The sequence below is a fragment of the Lipotes vexillifer genome, unplaced genomic scaffold (genome assembly GCF_000442215.2).
Source record: "Lipotes vexillifer unplaced genomic scaffold, Lipotes_vexillifer_v1.1 scaffold12, whole genome shotgun sequence".
Classification (NCBI taxonomy): domain Eukaryota; kingdom Metazoa; phylum Chordata; class Mammalia; order Artiodactyla; family Lipotidae; genus Lipotes; species Lipotes vexillifer.
In genome coordinates, this window is record NW_006796716.1 from 3,320,350 (window position 1) to 3,323,617 (window position 3,268).

General features: G+C 52.3%; 1 protein-coding gene across 1 annotated transcript in view; it reads right to left on the reverse strand.

Moving 5' to 3' along the window:
- Window positions 1-3,268, reverse strand: part of CUX1 (cut like homeobox 1) — a 359,467-nt gene that overhangs the window by 41,792 nt on the left and 314,407 nt on the right. Inside the window, 1 exon segment of the mRNA XM_007468893.1 lies at window positions 2,696-2,752. Coding sequence (XP_007468955.1) covers window positions 2,696-2,752 — 57 coding nt within the window.

Below are 3,268 nucleotides of genomic sequence, written 5' to 3' on the forward strand. Positions count from 1 at the left end.
CCACCGGGGCACCTCATCGCCATGGAAACTAAGCACAGAGCCCTGCATTAGACCCACATGATCTCTGCTCAGACTGAGGCTGTGGACAGAAGGCGGGTCTTCCAAAGTCCTTCCACACCTGGGAGGCTGAACCGATGGCCGGGCCAGTTCGGCAGCCTGGATTCTCAGACACTGAGTGTTTTTCACCAATATTCAGGAACAGACCGACCCAGGGTCAGAATTACCTTCCTGCAGCCATCTGCTGCCACCATGCTGAGCTGCCTTGGGCAGAGGCCTCATGGAGCCACCGACAAGGACAGGGCATCTTTCTGGGTCTGCGGGCCTCTTGGAAGGATTCCATGGTAGCCACGGTGAGAGCAGGGGATCAGGATCCTGGAGAAATCCTAGGCAATGCTGAATGCTTCCTCCGAGACACTGTTTTTTGTTTTTTTTTTGGCCACACTGCGCGGCATGCGGGATCCTAGTTCCCCACCCGCGCCCCCTGCGTTGGAAGCGCGGAGTCTTAACCACTGGACCGCCAGGGAAGTCCAGACACTGATTTTTTAGGCTGTCAAAGATCCCGGCGTCTCCAATAGTCATTCATCCCACTGATTTACCAACACTCATCATTATAAGAGAATTCTGTTTTTCAAATCTGAATTCCACATACCGAAAGGCACGGCTACTTTAATTTTTAGAAACACTCCTGAAAGGATAACGCTGATAGTAAAGAAATTTCAAACAAGGAAAACTGCCACCCACAATCTTGCCACTATGTGATCATCTGTCTTTTCATTCTGACAAGCACTTTCTAGTCTCTCCTGATCCAGAGAAACATTTTCGCTTAGCTACCATCATGACTTAAAAAAAAAATTTCTATTTTCCTGGAATGTAAGAAATAAGTTTTCCACCTTTCTCCACAATCGCCATAATTATTATTTTTACTGCTGGCTTCCCAACTGCTGACTCACAACAGGCGCGTCGAGTGAGAGGTCTGCCATCCATCTCCGTCTTGCGGAGATGACACAGAGAGGCCTGCCTGGGCCTCTTCACAGAAAGCAGGGGAAATTTCTACAGCACTCACTTGTACCCAGGGGCTCATTGCCTCCTGCCTCCCTCCCTCCTTCAATCTGCAGGCTCCCCAAGAGTTTAAATCTCCTTATTTTGTAAAGTAATTTGATCTCTTACAAATATCACTTACATCCCTCTGAGGAGCCCTGTGAGTTGTTCCCAGGTTGGAAATGTGGCTGTCATAGGAATGTTGCAGCACGGCAGCGAGTGCTTGCTATACAATAAAAAGTAAAAAGCCATTCTTTAAGGATTTGTTCTCACACGGGGAAGGTTTTGGCATCCATCACAACTGACCTGGGACTGCAGGCGATTTCTTATTTTATTTAGGAACAAGGGGTTTTGAGCTAAAAACCGTTAGTCACATTCTGCCAAGTTGGGTCCTGACTCTGATGGGGCAGCAGATACTCGCAGAGTTTAACAGGGGGCCAGCTTTCCATTAGAGCAAGAGGCAAGGAGAATTTTCCATGCAAACGTCCGCCAAACTCTAGCGCAAACAACCGCGTCCATTATTTTCTCTAATGTGTTTTGAATGGGCGCCAGCGCTGTGTAAGTTCTCCAGTACCTGCTAATGAAATTGGCCAACGCAGAAAGGCAGGGAGAAGGAAGAACACCTGATCCTTCTCAGAGGGCCAACCACTCCATTTAGAGGTCCAGCCAAGAAAACCAAGAGCTTGGGTTAGATACAGCCTTCCACCCCTCAAGATGGAACACCCAAAACACAAGAAAACGTCAGCCGGGAACTTCGCTGCACCCAGCACACTCTGGCTGCATCTGTGTGCCGGTTTGGAGTTTCGAAGCGGTGGAGGCCGCTGCCGCCCAGCTGTTCCCCTCACGACACGTGTTTTCCCTCGTAAAACTTCCAGCAGGCTGGCGGGCTCCACGCTCCTCACTTAGCTTTGTTTGTGTTTTCAATGAATCAATGGGATATGGAGACTAATCAACATGTTTAGGAAAATAAAGAAAGAAAAAAAGAGGAACAGCTCATGATGCTGGCTGTTCCTGGGAGCTGGGTGGGAAAAGCCTGGCACAAGCGGGCACACTGGAAGGACAAGGAGGGGGTCCAGGCATCAGGGATGTGGGCCAGCCCGGGCTGCTGTGTCCAGGAGGCCGCGTGGCGGAGATGTGACCTCAAAGACCAGGCCTCGGGGCTCTCAGATGCCGCCCGGAAGCAGCCCCAGCTCCTGGGCCCGGGCTCCAGGCCCTCCACCACCTGCTCCCAGGCTGGACCCCAACCTCAGTCCCACTCTCCTGAGTGTCACGCCCTGAACTGCAATGCCCGTTCCTTGTCCCCTGTCCCCTGCTATGAGACTGGAAGCCCCCTGAGCATAGAATCCATCTCTGACTTGGACCCCAGCCCCCAGCCCCCAGCCCCGAACACAGGGCCTCACACCTAGGAGCCGACGGACTGATGCAAGCGCACGGTGAGGAGCAAGAAAACGCTGGAGGAACCTGCACTCGGCCGCTGACTCTCTCCTTCTGCATTAGAAACTACGACCTCGACGAATCCAGTTTGCCTTGAGGGTACCATGTTTTCAGCTCACCGGATCCAGAACGAGGGATCCTTCACGTCTCCCCAGTACAGACCAGAGGAAAACACAAAAGGCAGGGAAATGTTTCACTCAAAACACCGGACATGGCTAGTTACCTGAGCTCACGCAGCCCTGCTGCAGGGGGTCCTGGAGTGACGTCATGGAGTGCAGGACTAAAAGAGAGAAATGGGTACAGTTAAACGAGGAAACAAACTTGGCGGGGGGCGGGGGGGTGGTTACAGCTTCCTAATACCTGGAGCACAGCAGAGGGGGCACAGCAATAAGGGCCCCAAAGGCCCAAGGGAGGGTACCCACTCCTTACGGGGAGGGCCAGAACGGGGCGGGGGTTGGGCGTCCACGCTGGCAGGCAAAGCGCTGCCGGTAGAAAGCTGGGCCACTGGCTGGAGAGCGAGCGGAAGCCGTCACCCATGAGATCTTTCATTCTGCTCCTTTGGCTGATTTCCTTTCCTGATTCCCTGATTTAGCTACTTGACTTTTACCTATATTTATGTATAAACAGCATTTTCCTAATTGGTAACTCATTTTCTGCTGCTTATAAAATTAGCTAGGCACAATCTTCTCTCTCCTAAAAACTGAGTCAGTCCCATGGCAACAGGTGGTGGAGGAAGGGGGGCGGTTCTCAGGCAGCAGCTGACAGCGTGGCTGGTGGTCTCCCCGCACAGGCTCCC